This window comes from Chiloscyllium plagiosum, unplaced genomic scaffold, assembly GCF_037043375.1.
Source record: "Chiloscyllium plagiosum isolate Xiang-an unplaced genomic scaffold, Cpla_swu_hap1 HiC_scaffold_13, whole genome shotgun sequence".
Classification (NCBI taxonomy): Eukaryota; Metazoa; Chordata; class Chondrichthyes; order Orectolobiformes; family Hemiscylliidae; genus Chiloscyllium; species Chiloscyllium plagiosum.
In genome coordinates this window covers 39219500-39243759 of record NW_028270151.1, presented here as the reverse complement: position 1 = coordinate 39243759, position 24260 = coordinate 39219500, and the positions used below count along the sequence as shown (strand labels likewise).

Genomic DNA, 24260 nt, shown 5'->3' with positions numbered 1-24260 from the left:
GATGACTATTTCGATGCGGCTTCATGCATTCGTCCTGACCTGGAAAAATTCATAAACTTCGCTTCTAGTTTCCATCCCTCCATCACCTTCACCTGGTCCATCTCCGACACTTGCCTTCCTTTCCTTGACCTTTCTGTCTCCATTTCCGGCAATAGTCTATCCACTAATATCCATTACAAGCCCACTGACTCCCACAGCTATCTGGACTATAGCTCTTCTCACCCTACGTCCTGTAAGGACTCTATCCTCTTCTCTCAGCTCCTTCGCCTCTGCCGAGGAGCTTTGACAAAGGGTCAGTTAGACTCGAAACATCAGCTCTTTTCTCTCCTTACAAATGCTGCCAGACCTGCTGAGATTTTCCAGCATTTTCTCTTTTGGTTTCAGATTCCAGCATCCGCAGTAACTTGCTTTTATTTCGTTAATGCATATTGTTTCTTTTCCTTCTCTCAGGCTGATGCCATTTATGACATGATTGGTTTTCCAGATTTCATTTTAGATACAAAAGAGCTGGATGAAGTTTATGATGGTGTGAGTAAAACTATTCTGAACCATTTTCTTTTACTGCTTGTACTGTGTGTTATTTTGCTTAGCATTAGTTTGTCTCCAATTTTTTTGAATTTGTTCACAAAAGATGTTTCCATAAATAATGCAGCATTCGTTCAGTTTTAATGACCAAAATGGTCAAAGGTTGTTGGGATTATAAAGTCTGGAACAAATATAATGTTTCTGTGAGATTTTAAATGAGTTACATAGTAGTTATTGTTTAGACAACACTTTCATCTTAAATAATGGCTCAAAATTGATTAAAATTTGTAAGTCTTTTGAAAATTTTATTAGTTAGATGTTTCCACCATTGTGACTTGACAATTGTTTTTAAATCACAATTATCAAAATATACAATAAAAAGACTGCCAGAAAATTACATACAAAATAATGAACCTTTCTTTCTTCCTTCATATCACCATGATGAAGAATGTGAATTTGGATTTGTGCATACTAAATTAACCTACATGTGAACTGATGGTGCAAGCAATTATCAGGTTTAGAATTGCATAGTGCACATCATGTGTATAACTTTAATTGGTCATTTTAAAATTATTATCCACTTACCACAGGTAAACCAAGCTGTGTACAGTGAGAAACACTATTACATATTACAGATATAATCCCTTTGTTTTTGCATGTTTTTCTTACAAATTTCAGGTACATTGCAATGCCCAATGAATTCCAAGATTTTCAGTCTACTTAAAGGGACAGTTGTTTTGATAATACGTCAGTGCTCTGAGTGCCAAGGCACTATGTTGTTTAACACAGGTTTTCTGTGCACTTGAGTCAGTGAAGTGTATTTGAGAAAACTATGGGGAAGACATTTGCTTATGTAGCAGCACAGTCCAGGACAAGCAACACTATGGGCTGCTACCTGCTTGCAATATGCAAAAAATCTCTCCTCCTTAAGTTATCATAATCCTGTCCAATAACTGCAGGCAAAGATCAATGGGCAAAAACTTTTATTTCAGCAGCCTCATAGTATAGCCCATGAAGAACTCAATGTGGCTGAATGACTGTGCTAGTTGATGGTGGAGTACTGCATTAATCATTATAGTTTTAGACCTGGCGAGCAGTCTCTTTATTAACTCAACTTTCTCTTACTTTTCAACCTATATCTTAAAAGATGTTTATCCTTAACTGTATTTTTTTCCTGAATAAGATTTGTTTCACTGACTGCTACTGCCCAACTTCCCAGACCCAAACATGATAACACATTGACATGTGTCAAAACATTTGAATGAATTAAATGCGCACTATGTGTTGGTGAGCATATTGAGACAAAGGTGGATGCAGCACCTGAACAGCAACAGTCCCAGTGTCTCCAATAAGGACAACATTTTCCATGCTGCTATTTAAGAATTGACATTGACGTTTGGGGAATAACAAATGGCGGTTAGTTTCATTGAAATTGAGTGTGCATTATTCTTTCAAATCTGCTTATCATCTAATTAATTTTCATTTTCCATTTTTGCATCAGTATGAAGTATCAGAGGATTCATTCTTTCAAAATATGTTGAATTTCTACAATTTTTCAGCCAAGGTTATGGCAGACCAGCTTCGGAAAGCACCCAACCGTGACCAGTAGGTATTCTGAAAAGCCTGTTCAACTTAAATGGCAGTAATATTTCATTTAATTATAAAAATGGAGAAAATAACACTCAAGGCATAGTATCAATATAGAGATTTGTTTTTGTTTAGCCATTTTTTTCAGAAGTGGTACTTTAATTAACAATAATAAAAAGAAAATGTATACATTCTGTAATATCTTCTTGAGAAAAATCTCTAAGTCCATTTTCCATATTGCCAAAGAATCTCAGTGTGCAGATAATGTTGAACTATTCATTTATAAAGAATATTTTGGAATAAATTTGCCAAACTCATGTGCTGGGAGCATTGTGGAGCTCTGGGGATCAATGGGTCCTTTCAGGTTTTCTCTGTTAATGGCCCACTGACTTGCACATCCACATTTCTAATTTGCACTCCAAGAGACAGGGAACATGTAAAATCTACACTAACTTTTATCTGCATTTTGTGAATTTCGCAAACAAGATCTTTAAGTGATGTTCATATTTATTGAACATATTTTCACTGAAATTTTTAGTGTTATGACATTAAGTTTTTAAATTTTAATGCAACACTGAAGTTTGTGAGCTGGAAATAAATAAAAATGTTTTGACAGCATTTGTTAATGGAAATAAGTTGTTTAAGTTATAAGGATGAACTTCAGTCAACATTTCCTTCCAGAATGGATGGGTAACTTGTGAAAACATGTTGACAAATCCCGTTATATCCTGCAGCATGTGATAAAAAAAATCCCCCCCCGTACAGAATTTTATTCCTCAAAATGTTTATTTAAATAAGATAAACTATAATAAATTTACCAAAAATAATGACAGGTACACAATGCAATTTATTCCCTGTGGAGCAAGTCAAACATTTCTGAGAAATACATTAATATGTGAATAAAATACTTTTTTTGTAAGAAACTGGTATTTGTATATTGTGTTGTATTGTATTATTAACAGTAATTAAGTGGTTCAAATAGTTAGTTGTATGTTTTACTCCTGACTATAGGTGGAGTATGACACCTCCTACAATAAATGCCTATTACCTGCCAACAAAGAATGAGATAGTCTTTCCTGCTGGTATTTTGCAAGCACCATTCTATGCCAGAAACAATCCAAAGTAAGTACATTTCCTTGTGTTTTTAAGTGCCACGAATATTTCATTAAGTATTAATCAAGTAAAGATCATATAAATAACCAATATTCTTTTGTTTTTAATAATAGATCTCTGAACTTTGGAGGCATTGGAGTAGTAATGGGTCATGAATTAACACATGCCTTTGATGACCAAGGTACACAATAGATACAAGCCCAGATACTTCAGCAGTAAAATGATACTGCTAGACCTTGGCAGGCATGAACTTGTGGTGCCCAACTGTCCTCACCATGGCCCCACCCAAATTCCAGGGATGGGAGTATGAGGACTGAAGATGCACACCAGTACTTGCATTATGGCCCTGCATAAACTAGAGCAAAACAGCATCTCTATTATGAATGGCCCAGGGCAGACACATGAAAGATTTTACAATAAAATCATCTAATGCTACTTTGCTCTTATAGGAATGATAGCATTTGATCTATCTAGAATTAATTGCCATTTGATCTGACATTGGTAGTGTTCATAGACAATCCTGAATAACAAGTACACCTTTTGAAATTGTTTGCTGTATGAGGGATGTAATTGATGGGGAGGCAGGATATTCCAATGGATACGACGGACTTAATCTGAAAGGTGTCTGAACGACATGAGCTTTAGCAAGATGTGTGGCAGAATTGGATGAGAAGTTTGACAAGGTAGCCATGATGTCGGGAGCAAGTTTCTCCATCTTTTATGCTCCTCTTTGAGGTAGTGGCAAAAAGCCCTCACAATAAAAACTCCACACAACTCTGACTTAATCGGAAAAAGACGCAAGATTAAGTCCAGTGATAAATATAATGTTGTGACAGAGGGGTTCAAGGTAGAAGGAGTTCACTGCCATTAAAAGTTCTCACAATGAGCAAATAGCAAAAATCTCTCTTATTCTGTTTCAATTTCTTGCCATATAAAAGAACAGAATTGCAAGATGGCAGCATTTTGTTGTAATCATTGTGAGATGTTAAGTGAATATTCTTCTCTTGTACAGGCAGAGAATATGATAAAGATGGTAATTTACAACCATGGTGGCAAAATTGTTCAGTTGAAACTTTCAAAAATAAAACTGAGTGTATGGTTAATCAATACAACCAGTATACGGTAAATGGAGAACATATCAATGGAAAACAAACATTGGGCGAAAACATTGCAGATAATGGTGGCCTCAAAGCAGCATATCATGTAGGTTAATAATTTTTAAATGTATATTTAGAGTTAATGTGAAACAATTGATATCTTGTAAATATATGTTATTTCTTGCATACATTTAATTTCCTAAGTCATTCATTATGAAAAGATATTTTAAATGAATGCTAACTTGTTGCCAAATGCATTTCCTTTCCAAAGAGCTATGAAAAAAAAAATCAATATTTCAGGGAATGAACAATTCAGCAAATCTAGTAGAATAAATCTCACCAGGAGAGTAGCCATACAGGAATAGAAATTCTTTTGGTGGAGTCACAGAATATAATCTGATTTGGAGGTGCTGGTGTTGGACTGGGGTGTACAAAGTCCATTATAATGTTCACCCCAGTATTCTGTGCCATTGCATCAAAGAACATGATGTCAAAAGTAATATATTACAGACATTTGGTTCAATGCTGCCTATTCAGGCAAATTTTTAAAATTTAAGTCAGTTTTCTACTCTATACTTTTTTAAACCTAGAAATATAGATATTAAATATCTGTTGGGTTAGCATAGCTATAAGTAAAAATTGGGTTACTGAAGAACTAATTTGCCATCTGAATTGTGGTAGGAAAGACATGAGGGTTGAATTATATAGTTTACTGTTACTTGTATGTGTTGCATTCTGATGGGAAGAAAGAGAACCCAAATGTAAGAAATGAACTAACATTTACAATTGCTTTTTGATTTCATCTCCCCCATTCGTAGCTGTCTTTCCATGCATTTTAAGGCTACCTTCTGTGAAATGGGTTAGAAGAGCAGAGGGTGTGGGTAGTATTGTGTGACCAACCTTTCCCACTGCTTATGCAGTGATTTCTCCTACATAATTGGAGACTCCATCATCCAGTGATCGATGAGTCACTGTAGTCGTGAGAGCATTAATGAGAGTACAGCTGAAATCTAATATCACACAATATGTGAATTTAGAGCTTCACATGTGCCCACCTGTGGGTGATAAAAGTCCCACAGGGATAATATCTCACTAGAGGTTCACCATGCCTCATTTAATCTGAGGGTCGCTGTGCCTCAAACATGGGGTGAGGTTGAGAAGGTAGAACCTCAGCCATTACAGGAATTGAACCCATGCTATTCTTATCTCCTGCATCACAAACCAGCTGCCTAAGCAAGTGAGCTAACCAATGTCACCTTTATTAGTGTTTCCAGGCTGTAACTTGAAATATTTCAGATTTCATAATCAAGCACGTTAATCACATGCTCAGACTAGTGAAACAGAATATTTATAAATACTTGAATGCATCAGTGTTCTGCACTCTAATTTGGAACTTAGTGCAACTAATACATCATAGCATAGATGGAAGAGATCAAGTCACTTGATGTTACAGCAGTGGCAGATCAATGTCATTTATAAGATGAAAAGAAAAGAATGGCATTATTAATAGTGGTTTGCCAGATTGGAAAGCTTTATTTAGTGGATTTTGGCAGGTTTGGCACATAGCATGGAGCCAAGCAGACATCCAAAGATCTTTGAGATGAGAGAGATGGAAGAGAGTTAGGCCGATGTCTTGAGAATGAGTTTTTTGAATAGCAAAATTATGTGTAAACTATAGACCTAGGTTTTATTTCTTAACATATCTGCACACATACATTTTCTCACTGTTGTTGACAAATTTGTAAATTGCCTGTAAATTTAACTTTATATTTTGGACCAATTTCAGGCGTACAAAACATGGGTGAAACAGAATGGAGAAGAAAAGTTATTGCCTGCGGTTGACTTGACCAATCATCAGCTCTTTTTTGTAGGATTTGCACAAGTAAGATATGTGAAAAGTCCATAAAATGCAACAGTACTGATTTGCTTTTATTCTCCATATTTAAATTGTTATTAAATGTTTTAAAACTTCTCATTTAGTAACTTTTCTAAAACCCTGTTTAAAAATAAAATCACTTTACAATTATGCTGAGTAAGTAATGTACACATTTGCTTTGTTAACTATTCTAGCATCAGATAGGATCAGTTGAAACATGCTTGTAGAGCAGTCACTATTTTCAGATATGAGACAGAGTATTTTAAAAATCTTTTGTGTCAGCTTACTTCCAGCAATGTCATTATTCCATCGAATATCACGCTGGAAAGCAGAAAATAATTATTTACTTAAATATAGCTGGGGTACATTTAAGTGTCTTAAATCAGTAATATAAATTATCTTAAAAACAATTAGTAATATCAAATACCTTTGTCATTGTAAGTTCATAATCACTTAGTGTAATTAAGGTAAATATGACAATTAGTTAAAACTGATACACTATAGTAACATTTCTCTTGTGAAAGTTTTCATTAATCCATTGTTAAAAGGCTCATCAAACAAGGGTATAGCATCTATATTATTTTGTTGACTTTTGTGGCATTTTTAAGTGCTAGATATGAAAAACTAATGGATTTAATTTATATCACCCTTACAGGTGTGGTGCTCTGTGCGTACACCAGAGAGTGCACATGAAGGTCTTATTACAGATCCACATAGTCCAGCCAAATTTCGAGTTATTGGAACATTATCAAATTCCAAAGACTTTGCTGAACATTTCAATTGTCCAACAGGGACCCCGATGAATCCTGGAAAACAATGTGAAGTGTGGTAGTAATAGATGTCTTAACAAGGGACCCTTACACTGGATAGTTTTTACAGGAAGTTGGAAAGCTTTGAAACACTGACCTAAGAGGGAATCAAGAATAAAAGAAAATGTACATTATATCACGCACTTTTTGTACCACAAATGTTAATGATTATTAAACGTTAAAAATGCATAGTAAATGTCTGTGTGTTTCACTAGCCTGTTACACACACTACCTTAACATGGTAGAGCAATCTATAGCTTCGTTCTGAGGACAAGATAAGGGTGAAATAGTTTGTGTGCTAGAAAATCAATATGGTCTCATGTAAGGATTATAGGTTCATGCTTGTTTCCCCACACAGAGTAACAGTGTTCATATCATTAGATTCCTATACTTTTGTGTTCCACCAACTAAAAATTGCAGCCTGCTGATTGGCAGCCTTCAAGTTAGAATTTGAAATATCCTTTGTTTTAAATCTTAGACCTATTTGTATAGTACCACACAACTGAAGAGTCGAGGTATTGAAATCCTTGTTGTCTTTATTATCCTTGCTACTATGGTTACAGAGCAGGCAGGAAGGCTAAGTTATTCTGTTAGTTTGCATCAATGTCATCGTGTTGTTGGTGGGAGGATCACAAATCTTTGTGCATGTGTGCTCAAGTTCTGACTGATTAAATCAGTGAAAACAAGAATTCTGAAGGCTAAGGCACACTTTGTATTTAAGCTGAAGAAATGTAATTCACAACTTTCAACTTTAAATTCACTTTTAACAAACATAAAACACCTAAAATTAATCTTTCCAAAGTAATAATTTCATACTTTCAAATTAAATGCTATATGACATTTAAAAGGTATTAAATCTTTAAGAAATCCTGTAAGTTGAAAAAGAAATGAGTGGAAGAAAGAAAGGTATGACAGTACAAGGCAATGGCAATGACATTATGATAACAATATGCAAAGAGTCTAAACCAAAGAGAACTTCTAAAGTTTTAGAAAGTATGCATATCACTTTGCCCTTCGATCTAGTTACCCAATGGATGGAATTTAATGCCCACTGTGGCAGATTTGGTGGTAGGAAGAATTTACTTAGGTGGAAGATGGGAGTGATGACCTCCATGCCTTCCTTCCCTGTAGTGTAAAAGATTGCTAATGGCCTTTGCATTCCCAACACCAAATGATGCTACTAAATAGGCAATTAATGCCTTACCCCTCAACTGATGGTATTAACCAGGTTGGGGATGGCTCGTCACGTGGAGAGCACAACAAAAAACTTGTGCAGGGTTGTTCATAGACTCATGGAGCATCTTGTGTTTAAGGTCTCTCAATGTTTTAGGAAGGGATCCAACATTTGCCCTTGCAGGCAAACCTCATCACTGCCCAACAATTCCTTACCTTCACTCCCATGTAACCTTGGGTCCGTCTCATTCTGGCAACAGCACTGCCCTTTAATAGAATTGCCAACCTATGGCTACCAGCTTTCATCTATAATGTTTAATGCTTATAATTTAATAAGACCATAGATAACTGTACAGCTGCCTTTTTCCAAGAGTTTACTTTGAAGAAAAGTGTCTGAGTTTAGCTTGTGAGTAAGACCACTGTCACCTCCATTAAATACTGCCAATGTGACAGGGTATTAACAATTATCCTCTTCTAAATGGGAATTTGTCAGTTATATTCATATCCCACTAAAGAAAGTTATGCTGCGGTTACCGTTTATCCTGTAAGAAGGCTACTTTTTGATTAATCCAACATCTTTTTGTAGACTGCTTAGATCTAGCCTTTAATTTTTGTAAATGTTAGAACTACCTTCATCTTTACAATAGTCTGTTTCTCCCCAAAAATGTGGTAATATTGTATGACTTACCAAAAACATGGAGATCACAAGTAAAGGTTATGGTTTTCCTATTTCATTTGGGCAGAACTAACCTATCAATTGTAATTATCCTTCACATGATAATTTTCCTTTTTCCTTCCCTTTTGGCCAAATCTATAGAGTTGATCAGCCCATTGTCTTGATCATCATGTCTATAATGTTAATTATGTAATAAAATCATGGCACGTATTTTTGGCTGCAATTTCTGTAAAAGGTTTACTTCTAAACAAACCAAAGACATACTGTTTCATATTGATTGGCTGCTTTGTCAGACAATTGGTAGTTGAGTAAGAATGTGTTTCAATACAGAACAAATTCATTAAAGTGATACGCTTTGCAATTTCCTGTTTATATTAACTACTGATACCATTATGTCTAAGGATAGTTTTTATTTGAATGCCTATTTATTTGGTGGTGTTGGGAATTTATAACCCCATAAAACCAAGAAGTGTTGACTGTGATGCTGACTGTCCATTTTTGCTCAAGAAGTGCTTACATTATTCATAAACTATTCACTAACATTAGGGACTTTTCATGAACAAAGGAGATGTTGAAAATACATTTATTGTGCAAAATAGTAAATGATTAAAGAGGCACATTTCCTTAAAGCCAGAAAATCACGTGATGGTCAATGCAAATAATGCAAGGTACACCAAATGCTGACCTCAGATTAATCCAGGCCTACTTGTAAATATATAAATTACTCACATTTGTAGTAGAAACAAAAAGGTGGAAACTGTGCCATCCCTTTGAGAAGAAGTACTGTGCTAGTTCAGAAGTAGAGTGCCAAAGTAAAAAGAGATGGAGGTTTCTTCTATAAAATACTCCATGTCATCCCTCTCAGGTCTTCAGTTTGCTCACAATGAAAGGTCTCCCTTTTTCTTGATAAGGTCCACAGCACCACCTCAATATTTGGAGCAACATGGTAGATCAAGGATCCTCTTCAACGTCGAGCATCGCCTTTGGAATTGTTCTTCAGTGGGTCGTATTTTCACTAAGATGTATTCAGATTTAGGAATTCCTGTTTCTGCAGGTACAATATTCAGTAGAGATGACCACAACTGTCAGAAATCTAAACAAATAACTCAAAATGTGATCCATTAAAAAAATATACTCTTGCATCAGATGATCATTTCTATTTGTCAATATTTTACGCAATAAACAGATGAAATGTAAAACAGATTGATTTAATGGTTGTATTTATAGAGCTTTAATATTTTCATACAAAATCTACTTACCTTTTGCAGCTTAACATGTATTGGTTGTTATTCATGTTTGAAACAGCCAACCTTTTCAAACGTAATTTATTAGTGCACACAATTATATGTAGTTTTACAAAGCATTTGAACAGCTGTTGAAAAATGGCTAAAAAAAAAATCAATTTAGAGCTCAGATTGACTAGATAAAAATAGCTTATGCTTCAATTACATTAACCAGTTTTAAGTCAATTACTATTTTAAGATTGTGATTGTTTTCTATTGAGATTTTTAATTTACTCAAGGTTAAAATTATGTCACTTAAGAGTTTTTGGTGCTGAAACAAGAAACACTGATTGTCTGAATTAGCCATGTTTCCACTGTGCTCAAATTCATTAAATCACCACTGAATTTTATAGCACCATTTTGAAATGCATGCATTGCTATGATATGCTTGATTTTAATTATTTGTGTTTTTCCATTCAACGTTGGAAGCTAGGACATGCTGTCAGTTTAGAATATCTCACAGTAGTATAAATCACTTTCACACTAATAGTTAAGATTTTAAGTTTTGTGTTACAAATCTTTATTCTAACACTATCCCTTTGGGCAACTAATCCTTAATCCAATTGGTTTCTTTTTAAATATGTCAAATAATCAGAAAAGCATTAATATGTTGAAAGTAATAGTTAATTGCTTTGGTTTCTGTGGAAACATTGATGTAGAGTGGCATTAAAGCTGCATTTATATACGCACTAATAAAACGCTCAATGTCTTAAAGTCTCTGTGTTGGTTACTAAAGAATTCATGGATATTGTGAGAATCATTCCATGCTCATTCTGAGTTAAAAATGACACAACACCAGGTTATAGTCCAACAGGTTTAATTGGAAGCACACTAGCTTTCGGCATGCCACTCCTTCATCAGGTGATAGAATTGTGTCCTCCCCTATCACCTGATGAAGGCGTGGCATGCCGAAAGCTAGTGTGCTTCCAATTAAGCCTGTTGGACTTCATCAGGTGATAGTGGAGGACACAATTATAAGGCACAGAATTTATAGCAAAAATTTAGTGTGATGTAACTGAAATTATACATTGAAAAATACCTTGATTGTTGAGTCTTTCATCTGTTTGAATACCATGATAGTTTCACTCCTTTCATGTACAAATCACGAAATCGTTTTTTAAAAGTTGCATTCTCAGGTTAGCTGTAACAATGGGCGTTAGCTAGACAAATGTTGAAGGTGTTAGTGCCCTGTCTTCTATGTCTATACCATGATGTTTAGATTGATGCTAATCTAAAAAGTGAGAAAACAGAGTTTTATACGATTTCATGCAGTTTTTGAGCAAAGTACAATGTAACTCTGCAAGTACAAATTCACCCCACAAAATATATGTGTGCATGTGGGTCTTTGTGTGTGTCTGGGGTGGGGGGTTGTGAGTGTCTGTGAGAGAGAGTATAAATGAGTGTGGAGTGGTCGAAGTCTCTGAGAGGATGCCTGTGTGGGAGGGTGTGTGTCTGTAAGGGTGTTGTGAGTATATGTGTGCATGTCTGTGTATATGTGTGCAGGAGTTTCTGTGTGTGTGTATAGTGCAATGGTGGTCACCTGTAATATGACATGAACCCAAGGTCCCAGTTGAGGCCCTCCCTGTGGGTACCGAACTTAGCTATCAGCCTCTGCTCGGCCACTTTTCGCTGCTGCCTGTCCTGAAGTCCGCCTTGGAGGACGGTCACCTTAAGGTCTGAGGTCGAATGTCCTGGACCGCTGAAGTGTTCCCCAACTGGGAAGGAACACTCCTGTCTGTTGATTGTTGTGCGGTGCCCATTCATCCGTTGTCGTAGCCTTTGTATTTGTAGAGTTACATTGTACTTTGCTCAAAAACTGCATGAATTCATATAAAACTCTGTTTTCTCACTTTTTAGATTAGAATCAATCTAAATATCATGGCATAGACAGAGAACACAGGGGGCTAACACCTTTAACATATTGTCTAGCTAATGCCCATTGTTACAGCTGACCTGAGAATGCAACTTTTTTAAAAAAGGTTTTGTGGTTTACACATGAAAGAAGTGAAACTATCATGGTATTCAAACAGATGAGACTCAACAGACAATCAAGGTATTTTTCAATGTATAATTTCAGTTACATCACTGTAAATTTTTGCTATGAATTCTGTGCCTTAGAATTGTGTCCTCCCCTATCACCTGATGAAGGAGTGGCATGCCGAAAACTAGTGTGCTTCCAATTAAACCTGTTGGACTATAACCTGGTGTTGTGTGACTTTTACCTTAGTACACCCCAGTCCATCACCGGCATCTTCAAATCATGCTCATTCTAATGTGCAAACACTTTCCTGCAGCACGAAAACGCAGAATACAGACTTGCAGCGCATTTCGCAAGAAAAAGGTCATTAACGGACTGTGTTTTTCCAGAACCTTAACAAAAAAGAGGAACATTGATCAAAATGAAGAAAATTTCATACATCCTTTTTTCCAAACTGTTTTTGCTTTGATTAAATTCATATTGCATTATATTTAGTCATGACAGTAAATTTAACTTTGACCCTTTTCAACTTTTAATCTTAGTGAAGTATTCTTGAAATGAAAACTTTATTGAATAAACTTTTAAAATTTTAATTGACAATTAATGTATACAGTGCCTACTGGATGCTTAAAATCCTTTGGAATTGGTTGCTGCATGAGTGAGTTTATGTATTTTAATATATGACAATATCACCCTCCAGTGGCCATTTGAACAACTACAACTACAATTTACCGTGTTAAAAATCATACAACATTTTTAACTTTGTACACCCCAGTCCAACACTGACATCTCCAAATCACAATTTACCATTTATCAGTGAGGCTGAATTGTCTACATGGTTAACTATTAAGCCCTTAGCCTGGCATTAGGGTTGTTTTATTGCTGAAATACTGTCACTCAAATCTAAGTTTGATGGATGCACTGTTGAACTATAGAACATACACACACACACACACACACCCTTTCAAATACATATTTGTTATGCATAAAACACCAGATTAAAATTGTCAACAATATTTTAAAGTGGATTAGTTTTTCACACCTTGATAGCCTGACTTCCTCAAAGAGTTACGGTTTTATGTGCAGCAATTGATGTGCCTCCCTCAACAACGGGCCTCTAGCTGACCTTGAAGAATGACGTTTCCCACAGATTACCTGACCAATGGCCTCAAACTTCCAGAACAAGTAAAACATACAGAGTCATAGAGATGTAAAGCATGGAAATAGACCCTTCGGTCCAACCTGTCCATGCTGACCAGATATCCCAACCCAATTTAGTTCCCTCTGCCAGCACCCGACCCATATCACTCCAAACCCTTCATTTTAAATGTTGCAATTGTACTAGCCTCCACCACTTCCTCTGGCAGCTCATTCCATACACGTGCCACCCTCTGCATGAAAAAGTTGCCCTTTAGGTCTCTTTTATAACTTACCTCTCTCACCCAAAACCTATGTCCTCTGGTTCTGGACTCCCCAACCCCAGGGAAAAGACTTTGCCTATTTATCCTATTCATGCCCCTCATAATTTTGTAAACTTCTATAAGATCACCCCTTAGCCTCCGACACTCCAGGAAAAACAGCCCCAGCATGTTCAGCCTCTCCCTATAGCTCAAATCCTCCAACCCTGGCAACATCCTTGTAAATCTTTTTTGAACCCTTTCAAGTTTCACAACATCCTTCTGATAGGAAGGAGACCAGAATTGCACACAATATTCCAACAGTGGCCTAATCAATGTCCTGTACAGCTGCAACGTGACCTCCCAACTCCTGTACTCAACACTCTGACCAATAAAGGAAAGCATACCAAATGCCTTCTTCACTATCCTATCTACCTGTGACTCCACTTTCAAGGAGCTATGAACCTGCACTCCAAGGTTTCTTTGTTCAGCAACGCTCCCTGGGACCTTAGCATTAAGTGTATAAGTTCTGCTCAGATTTGCTTTCCCAAAATGCAGCACCTTGCATTTATCTGAATTAAACTGCACCTGCCACTTCTCAGCCCATTGGCCCATCTGATCAAATTCCTGTTGTAATCTGAGGTAACCTTCTTCACTGTCCACTACACCTCCAATTTTGGTGTCAACTGCAAACTTAAAACTATACCTATTATGCTCACATTCAAATCATTTTATATAAATGGCAATAAGTAGAGGACCCAGTACAGATCGTTGTGGCACTCCACTGGCCACAGGCCTCCAGTCTGAAAAACAACCTTCCACCACCACTCTGTCTTCTACCTTTTAGCAGGTTCTGTTTCCAAATGACTGGTTCTCCCTGTACTCTGTGAGATCTAACCTTGCTCACCAGTCTCCCATGGAGAAGCTTGTTGAACGCCTTACTGAAGTCCATATAGATCACATTTACCACTCTGCCCTCATCAATCCTCTTTGTTACTTCTTCAAAACATTCAATAAAGCTTGTGAGACATGATTTCCCATGCACAAAGCCATGTTGTCTATCCCTAATTAGTCCTTGCCTTTCCAAATACATGTACATCCTGTCACTCAGGATTCCCTCCAACAACTTGCCCACCACCATGTCAGGCTCACTGGTCTATAGTTCCCTGGCTTGTCCTTACCACCCTTCTTAAACAGTGGAACCATGTTAGCCACCTCCAGTCTTCCGGCACCTCACCTGTAGTTATCGATGATACAAATATCTCAGCATGAGGCCCAGCAATCACTTCTCTAGCTTCCTAGAGTTCTCGGGTACACCTGATGAGGTCCTAGGGATTTATCCACCTTTATGCGTTTCAAGACATCCAGCACTTCCTCTTCTGTAATTTGGACGTTTTGCAAGGTGTCACCATCTATTTCCCTACAGCCTATATCTTCCATATTCTTTCTCATAGTAAATACTGATGCAAAATACTCGTCTAGTATCTCCCCCATTTTCTGCGGCTCCACACAAAGTCCACCTTGCTGATCTTCGAGAGGCCCTATTCTCTCCCTAGTTACCCTTTTGTCCTTAATGTATTTGTAAAAACCCTTTGGATTTTTCTTAATTCTATTTGCCAAAGCTATCTCACGTCCCCTTTTTGCCCTTTAGAGACTGGCCAGAAATAATGTTACAGGCGATATTTCACTTTCTTTCCTCTCACTCTTCCTGTCCAAATGCCAATTTTGCCTTTAGCCCTGTCATTTTAAATTGTTCATGGCAGAGCTTCAGACATGCAAAGCAGCTTCGCTTATGTGATTATTATTATTTCTAAATAGACAAGCCTGTGGAAAAATAAATGGAAAGTTGATATTGTACTTTGAAGAAATTTGACTTTTAAAATATTATATGGGAACATTGGCCATGCAATCCCTTCAGCCTGTTCTGCCATTCAATGGGATTGTAACTGATTTGTAGTCTATCTCCATATATCTGCCTTTGGCCCATGTATTAATACCTTGTCTTAATAAAAATCTATTAACTTTAGATATAAAATTAACAACTGATCTAACATCCACTGCTGTTTGTGGGAAAGAGTTCCAACTATCTACCATGTTGTGGGTGTGGAAGTGCTTCCCAATATCTCTTTTGAATGGTCTCACTCTAATTTTCAGAACAATAGTTCTTTGTAATTGATTGTTTCTAAAAGGGAGTAAATGTATGTGTACTGTAAACTTTTATTTGGGTATACATACCTGGAATAGTCAGTTAAAAATTAGCTTTCCAAAATTAGTGGTCTTGCCTGAGCTGTATTTAAATTACTTAGGATAGAACATCTTTACTGGCCACTTCGGAGTAAGGAATTTGCGCAACAGTATGTGTGAGGCAAAATAATTTATAATTGTTGTACAGTTTGCCTCCTTTGAAAACTATTAATAAAAATAAACAATGTCCTTTTCAGGTACTGTTCTATGGATTGTTCCATCACCACAAGTGGATGGATCATTTATGGAAGGAACTAGATGTTTAATTTCTGACAAACTATTCAACTATGGAAACTATAGTGCTCCCCACCCAGTGGTGTGCATGCTTATATTTCAGGAAAGATTACTGGACAACAATTGTAGAAAGAGCTCTGGTTCATTGCCCCTCTGTACACAAACCAGTGAAACTAATGGTAGCATGTATGACTGAAGCTGACATTTCTTGAACTAACTGGAGCATCATTGGGAGTCCCTCACAGATGAGGCTGACTCTCTTCTGCTCTCAGAGTGAATCAGTAGGTAACTGTACAGTCTGATGCGGCTTCCATAAGCTCTGCCACACTTGGGGCAAAAGGTGGTCGTGGGAAGTGATGGAGAGGCTGTCAGTGTCGCAGCGCACCCCTTATGCTGTTTTTGCCTGACTTATCTTTCTCCCAAATGGCAAGTCTCAAGGTCCTCAATGCCTTCCCGGAATCTCCTCCTCCACTTTGGATGGTCTTGAACCAGTGATTCCCAAGTGTTGGTGGGAATGCCATACTTTGCCAGTGAGGCTTCGAGCTTATCCCTAAAGGGTTTCTTCTGTCCCCCTGGGGCTCACCCGTCAGTTCGGATTACTAATTGTGGTATTTATACTCCAGCTGACATTTCCTGACTCAGCATATGGCATCTTCCATATCTGTATTACTCAATTATTCAACTCAGTAAGTGACCTTGAATGATCCACCTCTACAGTTAACGAGGACAGTTAAAACATTCAAATAATGTTTGTGAGCTCAATAAAAAGAATAAAAACTCAAACAGTTCCAAATACTAATTAAAGGCATAAGACATTTGAAAAGAAGTAGACTACTCAACCCAATCATGACTCATCTGATAACCCGCAACTCCACTTTCCTGACTTTTCTCCCCCCCACCCCCATAACTCTTGTTTCCTTCATGATTAAAAATATGTCTATCTCAGCCTTGAATATTCTTAATGACCCAGTGTTATTATGAATTCCAAAAATTCACAGCACTCCAAAGAAATTTGTCCTATTTTCAAAACAAGCTATTTTCATCATCATCTTTAGAATTAAACATATCATTTACATTTGTTACTATTTCTGTGATCAATCTGAAACTATTAAAACTGTTGAATAAGCAGGTGGCAGTATCAGGTGCCATAAACCCAAACAGGGTAAAAAGTTTTTTTGAAGGGCAGATGATAATGAGGAACATCAAAAATGCACTGGAAATCTATTGTTAGACATTCAAAACAAAATGTTGGTTCCAGAGCAATATTAACATCTGCACTATGGCAGCAGATGACCGAATTATCCTTATGAGTTATGGTCCTTGTAGCCACAACTGGTTTATGATTTGGGACACAAATCTAACGGTGAATAGAACAACGTGACAGTTTTGTAAAATTTAAACAAATACTGGCTTCCAAACCTATCTCAGCCTATTAGTTACTATAAACTCAATCTTGCTTTAGTTGCCTTGGAAATGTTAACGTTTGATGATTGTGTTTAACAGACAGTATATAATTAGCAGCCTTTTACAGACCTCACATAAACTTCATTTCTAATGAGGTGTTGAACAGGCAAAAAATCAATTTTCACCTGTTTCATAATACCAACAAATGGTAGATTTACCACTGATCGTTTTTCCACTCTCTCTAAAAGGACATAAAAATTAACTTAAAGAAGAAAAAAAGTAGCGATGACAAATGTGAGGCAGTAAATACAATTGTGAACCAAGATGATTACAGAAGGTTTAGAAGAGAGGTGAAAAAGCAGCAAGGAGGAATTGAGAGAAAAGACTGACAGCTAACACAAAAGAAAATCCCAAAGTCTTCTGCATTTATAGCAAAGGGGTGGTAAAAGATGGAGTTGGGTTGATTAGGAACCAAAAAGGGGATTTACACTTAGAGGCAAAAGACATGACCGAGGTGGTAAATGAATACATTGCACCTGTCTTTATTTATTAGACAGATGCTGCTCAGGCCATGGTGATACAGGAGAAAACTCTGATGAGATGGTATTTGATATGCTGTCAGTACTTCAAGTTGGTAAAACACCCAACAGGTTTGGATGGGTTGCATCCAGGAACATTGAAGGAAATGAGAATGAAAATTGCAGAGTAACTGGCAATAATCTTTCAATCTACCCTACAGTTGCAGGTGCTGGCAGGGGAGTGGATAATTACAAGTCCTTGTTCAAAAAATGTTGGTAAACCTAGTAGTTAATTTAAACTTTGGTGGTGGGGAAACTTCTAGAAATAATTATTCCAAATAGAGTTAATAATTGCATGGAAAAACGTGGTATGAGATAAGAAAGTCATTACGGATTTGTTCAGGGAAAATTGTGTCGAATTAACCTGACAGCTTTTTTTGAAGAGGCAACAGTGAGGTTTGATGCCTTTATGACAATCTCAAAACTTGTTAAACAGAAAACAGGATAATTGTAAACAATGAGGAGGACAGTGCAAAACTTGAAAAGCGTATTAACATGTTGGTAGATATGTGGGCAGATTGATGGCAGCTGAAGTTCAATGAAGAGAAGCGTGAGATGATGCACAGTGGCATGAAAAATTTGGACAATATAAAACTAAAGGTACTATTCTAAAGGCTTTGCAGGACCACAGAAACCTAGGAGTCAGAAACAGCTACAGGAGATGTGAATAAAGTATACAGTATGCTATGCTTCAATAAATCTGGGCATAGAGTACAAGGGTATGATGGACTGATAAAGGACATCGGTTGGATCTCAGCTGGAGTATTGTGTACAGTTGAGGATGGCACGCAATAGAAAGAATGTGAATACATTGGAAAGATTGCAGAAGTTTAGAAAGATAGTTCCAGGAGTGAGAACTTCAGTTGAGTCAAAAGACAGAAGACATAATTTTCCTTGCAGATAAGAAGGCTACAAGGAGATTTTATGGTTAAAAAGGTGTTTGGCCTTCATTGCTCAGTCCTTTAAGTATAGGAGTTGGGAAGTCATGGGGTTGAGGTTATATGGGACATTGGTGAGGCCTCTTCTGGATTATGATGTCCAGTTCTGCTCACCCAGTTATAGGAAGAATATTGTTAAGCTGGAGAGGGTTCAGAAGAGATTTACCAGGATGTTGCTCGGTATGGAAAGTTTGAGTTATAAAGAAAGCTTGGAACGTGCAAGGTTAAGGTGACCTGATAGAAGTTTACAAAATTTTGAGGTATAGATAGAGTCGATGGTAGTTGTCTTTTCCCTAGGAGAAGGGAATTTCAAGACTATGGGCACAATTTTAAGGTGTGAGGCGAGAGATTTTAAAAAAGAAATGGGGGCAATTTTTCTTTTTACACAGAGTGTTGTTTGCATGTGGAATGAACTTCCTGAGGAAGTGGTAGATATGTGTACAATTACAATGTTTAAAAGACATTTGGATAGGTATATGAATAGGAAAGGTTTGGAAAGATATGGGCCAGGAGCAGGCAGGTGTGACTAATTTAGTTTGGAATGTGTTCGGCATGGACTGGTTGGACCGAAGGGTCTGTTTCCGTACTATATGACTCTACAAGCTTTCAAATATTCAGGGGTCTTAACAGATGAAATGTTCCTACCTGCAAACTGATTTAATCCAGGAGGGCACAGTTTTAAAGTGTTTTGCAAATGAAGCAAATGTGAAGATTAAAAATGTTTTCACACAATGGTTTGGAAGGCACTGCCTGGAGCTGTGTTGGAGGCAGATTCAATTTAGGTGTTCAAGAGGACATTGAATAATTGTTTAAATAGAACCAATGTGCAGGTTTATTAGGAGAGGGGGAAGAAATTGGCACAAAGTTAAAATGTTAGGCGAGCCGATGAAAGCAAAATGGGCCAAATGGTCTCCCCTGCCCTGTAAAAATTCTCTAGATGTGAATGTCTCTCTAGAAAGGAGACCAAAGTGTTTCATTGGGAAGCATAAAAGCAAAGTGACTTAATGACGATGGCAGCACCCTGTGTATTAGTGCTGAATAAACCAAGAGTGTCCAATGTTCCAGAAAGAACAGTTGGGTTTTAATCAGTTATGTTTTATTTCCAAAGTAAAAGACAATTTGGGTTTTGAGGGTGGTTAATCAACATTTTCTCCTGGTTACAAGACCAAAATGATTTACCTTGCTATGGGCTCTGAGAAGCGAAAAAGTCTAAGGTATTCCTGCAGATAACCCAAAGCCAAGGTCCACCACAAAGAAATTGGGATGTGTGCTCTTGCTCACACTGGAAGATTTCAAGTTCATGAGGAGTTGAAATGAGACAGGAAGATTCATCCAGTTTATGCTGGAATGGGAACCTCCAATGAAAGCCTCACTGTCAAAGGCAGTTCTAAGATTACTAGTTTAAAGCTGAGAAAGGAAAAGAGCAGAAGTCAACCCTTGGGAGCTAAGGATCACTTTGGACTGATTCTGGGGGATCTCTATTTAGAAGAACAGTATACTTATACCCATGTGTGGTTATTTTTGTTTCTGGTTATGATAAAAGGAAAAGTTCTGTTCTGGAGTTTAAAGTACAAGTTTCCTGTGAAGGCAATGTTTAGTCAATAGAGCTTTTAGTCATTTGCTATAAAACATTTCAAAACATGACCAATTGTAATGTAGTCTATTTAGCCATTAACCAGAACTTTAGATTTTCTTTTGCAGTTATCAGTCTCCATTGGGTTTGAAATACCTTCCAAGTATGGAAATCAGAACTGCTCATAGTGCATCAGGTGTGGTCTGACCTGGCCTTGGTTTTTATCTTTCCTTTTTTTATATTCAGAAATGCTTTTATGAACAACTCACTGTTTCTTTCTCCCCATCACCAACATGCCCATGTTGTATTTTTCAACTGTTAAACACCACCAACAATCACCTGTTTTTAATTAATTAATTTACAGGGCAATGCAAATCATCACAGGGAGGCGAAGATCGGCATAGGAGAAAGGGAGCTAAATAAAAATGGATTTGGAAGGAGAGATAAAGTACTCTAGCCCCCACTGTGGTGTCCATCTCTCTCTAAAGGTATTGGCAGTGTTGGTGGACCCGGAAACCAGGCCTTGTATATCTGCAACATGACGTCCACTACCTGTGATCCCCTGTCTTCCTTTGTAGCCTTGTCCTGTAAAACCAAAGTCAGCATTCCACTAGATGTTCTTTGAATATATATTGTACTCAATCTTTACATTTTATTCATCTTTGTAGCTGAACTCAAAAATATCTTTGAAGTGCCACCATTCAGAAACCAGCCTATTATGTGCCTCTAGTTGTAAAGTGGATGATTTGGCATTTACCTAGACTGACATCCATTTGGCACAGTTATGCTTACTCATAACCTATTCATACCATTTACACTATTTACAATCATATCTGTCTTAGTGTCATTGACCAACTTGAGTATGTAGCTTTCTAGCCTTTGTTAATGTATTGAATAGTTGAGGCCTCAACAGATTGTGCAATACTACAACTCACATCCGGCCAACTAGAATACATATCCATTATCCCCACTCTCTGTCTAGTGATGCTCAGTCAATTTCCTATACAGGTCAATAATTTAGCTTCACTCAATGACCTTTCAAATTTAGTCAACAGTTTCTTATGAGGTGCCTGATCACATGCCTTCTTGAAATTCATGTAGATAACATCCATAAATATCTTCTACTACTCAAGCAACATCTTCAGTATACTAGCATCAGGCCGGACCTTGTATTTTATTCATTTGTGGGATGTGGGCATCACTGGCTGGCCAGCATTTATTACCCATCGCCAGTTGTCTTTGAAAAGGTGGTAGTGAGCTGCCTTTTTGAACTGCTGCAATCTACCTACTCTTCGACAAATCCATACCAGCTCTGATCAGTTGAAAAATCTTAAAATGATCTGGCTTTCATGGCATCCTCAATGATAGATGCTAGCCATTTCCTGATAACAGATATTTAGATGTACTCGTCTAAGATTCCCTGGTGTCCCTCTCCCATATTTCTCAAATAGTGGAGCGATGTAATTTTGAAAATCACATGGGATGGATCAAATTGGCTGAAAACTGGCTTCTGTGATGGTGAGAACTTGAGGACAAGGCTGAGATCAATTATCCATTCAACACCCATGACTGAAGATGGTTGCAAACACATTAAGTCCTGTCTTTTGCAATGATGTAATTGGACTGAATGCTGCCAGTTGATGGATAAGAGAATTTAATCATCATGTACAAATCTAATTTTGTTCCGTACTAAGCATTTAACTGAAATGCACAATTTAAGCTCTGAAGTTGTTAGCCTTCATCAAGGTTTTCCCAAGCTCTACAATGGAAAAGCAGTTCAACTTAGTTCAAGAAGCAGCTGATACAGATACCTCAGTAACTGAATCAACTAGGCCTTTTTCATTCCTACAACTTAATATGACATATAACAGAATGCAGGGAGTTAGAAGATTAAAGGAGTTAGACCATAAGAAATAGGAACAGGAATAGGTTGTTTGGCCTCTTGAGCCTCCTCATCCATTCAGTAATATCATGGCTGATCTAATATACCTCACATCCATTTTCTGGTCTTTTCTCCATAACCTTTGATTATCTTACTGATCAAGAATCTATCCATCTCAGTGTTAAATATACACAAGGACCTTGCCCCCATAGCTTTCTGTGGCAAAGTGTTCCAAAGCCTCTGAGAAAACAATTTCCTCCTCATCCTGTTATAACTTCTTTGACAATGGATTCTAGCATTTCCCTCGAACAAATAATAAGCTAAAAGGCTTGCAATTTACTGCTTTTTATCTTCTTTTATTTGAATGAATGACTGACATTTGCACTTATGATACAAATGTGTACACATAAAATATTACTTGTTTTAGGCTCTTGCACTAATGGTATTTGGGTTTTGGTCTGTGGGGTATGAAGGGGATTTAATGAATAACTTGTCAGTCTTTCTGGAGCCATGATTTTTAAACCAGGATGTAACAGAATATGTGACTTTGCCACCTCCTGAAGTGTTAATATGGGCTTTTGTATTGAGAGTTTTATGATTGGAGACACCAAACATTAAAAGGCATTAGTTTATTTTCAGTTTTGAATAATCCAGGACTGATTTTAGCTTAGAAAAGCCCAAAAACTAGAAAAGCTTTTGAGAATTTGCAGAATACTTGACTGGGATTGGATATAAGAACAGTTTTCCTGGAGAAAGGGGATAATTCAGAATTGTTAGGAAATAGGTTACCTCAGTGTAAAGGTTTTGCTTTGAAAATTCAAGGCAAGAGAAATTTGATTAGAAACTTGAAGGGATTATTTGAAGCTAAGAAAATTTAAGCTCAGGTGTATACATAATCAAGGAAAAGGCTATGAGATTTTCAAGACTGGGAATTGAAAGAAACAGTCAAGTCAACTCTATCTGTAAGGTAAAAAAGGAATTTTATCTCTGGCGTTTGAGTACTGTAAAGTGCTGGCGTTAGGATAATTCGGATTTCACTCCACTGTGTTTCAAAATATTCGAGTTATGCTCTATATATTTCGGAAGGATGTCCCAATGGCTGGGAATTCTAGAAACAGGGGTCACAGTAGGCCATTTAGGATTGAGAGGAGGAGAAATTTCTTCACCCAGAGAGCGATAAGCTTGTGGAACTCTGCTGCAGAAAGCGATTGAGGCCAAAACAATGAATTCAAGAAGGAGTTAGATAAAGTTGTTAGGGCCAAAGGGATCAAAAGGCATACGGAGAAAGCATGAACATGATACTGAATTGGATGATCAGCTGTGATCATATGACCAGTAGAACAGGCTTGGAGGTTCCTATTTTCTATGTTTCTATAGTTGAACAGCTTGATTTGTTCTCTTATGGTCATGTTTCTATATAATAACTATGTCTTACTAGTAAAACCAAATCTGTAACACGACATGTTTATAGTTCAGTGAAAGGCTACCCTGTTAAATTAAAAAATAAACAAACTATGATACATCAAGTCAAATTTCAACCTGGCATCTGATTTATCCAGAGGCTTAAAAAGTTCAGTTCAGAAGAACCCAGAGTTCAGCTCAGAAGATAAAGCAGTTTCTCCTGAAGAGAAATTTTGACTGAAGTGTTTTAATGTGGAATTCCAAAGCCAGAAAACCTTGGGTAGAAATGCAATTTACTGCTTTCTATCTTCTTTTATTTGAATGAATGACTGACATTTGCACTTATGATACAAGTGTGATACACATATAATATTACTTGTTTTAGGCTCTTGCACTAATGGTATTTGGGTTTTGGTCTGTGGGGTATGAAGGGTGGGGTATGTTAGAAATGAGAAAGTATCAAAGTATCAAAGATCAGAGAAGCAACAGTTC

General features: G+C 37.1%; 1 protein-coding gene across 3 annotated transcripts in view; it reads left to right on the top strand.

The window, feature by feature from the left end:
- The window catches only part of ece2b (endothelin converting enzyme 2b), a 180226-nt gene extending 173030 nt beyond the window's left edge, over positions 1–7196 (top strand). For all 3 annotated transcript variants that reach the window (XM_043702324.2, XM_043702326.2, XM_043702325.2), the window contains exons 13-19: positions 451–528; positions 2027–2130; positions 3124–3234; positions 3339–3406; positions 4238–4428; positions 6109–6204; positions 6854–7196. In XM_043702324.2, coding sequence (XP_043558259.1) covers positions 451–528; positions 2027–2130; positions 3124–3234; positions 3339–3406; positions 4238–4428; positions 6109–6204; positions 6854–7030 — 825 coding nt within the window. In that variant the 3' untranslated portion in view covers positions 7031–7196. The remainder of the gene's footprint in view (positions 1–450; positions 529–2026; positions 2131–3123; positions 3235–3338; positions 3407–4237; positions 4429–6108; positions 6205–6853) is intronic.
- The last annotated feature ends 17064 nt before the right edge of the window (positions 7197–24260 follow it).